Source organism: Ostrinia furnacalis, unplaced genomic scaffold (genome assembly GCF_004193835.3).
Source record: "Ostrinia furnacalis isolate ACB-3 unplaced genomic scaffold, ASM419383v2 OfSCF5514, whole genome shotgun sequence".
Lineage (NCBI taxonomy): Eukaryota > Metazoa > Arthropoda > Insecta > Lepidoptera > Crambidae > Ostrinia > Ostrinia furnacalis.
In genome coordinates, this window is record NW_021135753.1 from 1 (window position 1) to 1,610 (window position 1,610).

The following is a 1,610-nucleotide window of genomic DNA, read 5'->3' on the forward strand; positions in this document are numbered from 1 at the left end:
TTGAAACCCGGCGTTCATGCTCATCGGCGTGTCCAACATCTTCGGCATGGCCGGCCTCTACGTGCCCTTCGTGTACATCGTGGACGCCGCCATGATGAACGTGAGTCTTGTCTATGGTAGCTGTGAGGCTGTGGTCTATGGTTGCTGACGTGAGTCTACTCCGCGACCCGGCGTGTCCAACATCTTCGGCATGGCCGGCCTCTACGTGCCTTTCGTGTACATTGTCGACGCCGCCATGATGAACGTGAGTCTTGTCTATGGTGGCTGTTGCGCCACGGAAACCATATATCACAGCCTCATCTATGGTTTTAAGTTCCAAATATGTTTTGAGACCTATCAATAAGCAATACAGAAAAGAGACGCTAGCGTTAATCTATTAGCTATAGCTGTCGTGCTAACGTAAGTTGTTTATCTATGGACGTATCGTGAATTGTACTGTTAATTTCACCGTTGTCTGTGGCTTGTTTATATTAAAAATACTACACACTACCTACTTAAAGGTTTTCTATTAAAGATTTATCGAGCTATTTATCAAAAATTTTATTCAGTCTGTTGACTACAACATAAAACCAATGTTGTTGTGTTTCTAGAGAACTATTCAATCTGCTACATTTCAGTATTATATCTCTTGGCAAAGAAGTAACTTATTCTTTGAACAAACATTCACAATATCAGCATTATCAAGCCACGTATTATACTTATTCCCCGTATTATTATTATTATTATACCGAGAGGTACCGGGTTCGGGCCGGACAGAAATTGAAATGATGAATTTTAATTTCTGTGACGGGTCTGGGTGTTACTACTAACTAGGTGATACTACTAAAAAACACGAATTTGTAAGCGGATTTTTTTCAAAAAGTGTCATTTTTTTATGTTTGTTAGCCTTTTTGTGTATTTTATGTATTTTTTTAGTATTGCCTGTTATTTAACATTATTACTGTTTTTATTTTATCAAAATGTACCGCTTAGTTTAAAAGTTATTACGTTTTTTTTTTACAATAAGTAATTGGAAGAAAAAAAATTCTATAAAAAATTTAAAAAAATCTCAAAAAATTTTCGACCTCTTTTTTGTCGATAAAAATAGGTCTAGTTTCATCTATTTTCATATGTACACTGTAATATGACTCGCACTGTATACTATTATATTATATTCCCAGGGGGTGGAGGCGGGCAAAGCGTCGTTCCTGCTGTCGATCATCGGCATCACGAACACGATCGGGCGTATCGCGTGCGGCTGGGTGGCCGACTTCCCCTGGATGGACTCGCTACTGCTCAACAACCTGTGCCTCGTCATCGCCACGGTAACTTCTCTTCCATATTCAAATTCAAAACGTTTATTTGCCAAAAACACAGTAATACAGGGTGACAATATTAAATAGGATCATGTGTTTAGTCCGCTCGCAGACGTGCAAAAATTACAGGATTCAATAGTATTAATGTCAAATAATTAAGAAAACGTCAATGTAAAATTAAATTAATAGTATCAATGTCGCCAATTAAAATATTCCTTATAACTATAAAAAAATTGTCCAAAAGCCAGCAAGTCAATCTGCTTCAAATATAGGGCCTTGGAGTACTTTAAGTTCTTCCGGTAGTAGGTTATACGA

At 37.8% G+C, this 1,610-nt stretch overlaps 1 protein-coding gene across 1 annotated transcript; it reads left to right on the forward strand.

Annotated features, from left to right (window-relative positions):
* Positions 1 to 8: 8 nt before the first annotated feature.
* On the forward strand, positions 9 to 1,382 carry LOC114361299 (monocarboxylate transporter 12-like). The gene is made up of 2 exons (XM_028316294.1): positions 9 to 100; positions 1,161 to 1,382. The coding sequence occupies exons 1-2, from the start codon at positions 17 to 19 to the stop codon at positions 1,380 to 1,382; spliced, it is 306 nt and encodes a 101-aa protein (XP_028172095.1). The 5' UTR covers positions 9 to 16.
* Positions 1,383 to 1,610: the final 228 nt, after the last annotated feature.

What these genes read in the sequence shown, in the direction of transcription:
- LOC114361299 (XM_028316294.1), top strand. Translation starts at nt 17, where the DNA reads ATGCTCATCGGCGTGTCCAACATCTTCGGCATGGCCGGCCTCTACGTG. An exon ending in TGGACGCCGCCATGATGAAC is followed by an intron (nt 101 to 1,160) that starts GTGAGTCTTGTC and finishes TTATATTCCCAG; the next exon opens with GGGGTGGAGGCGGGCAAAGC.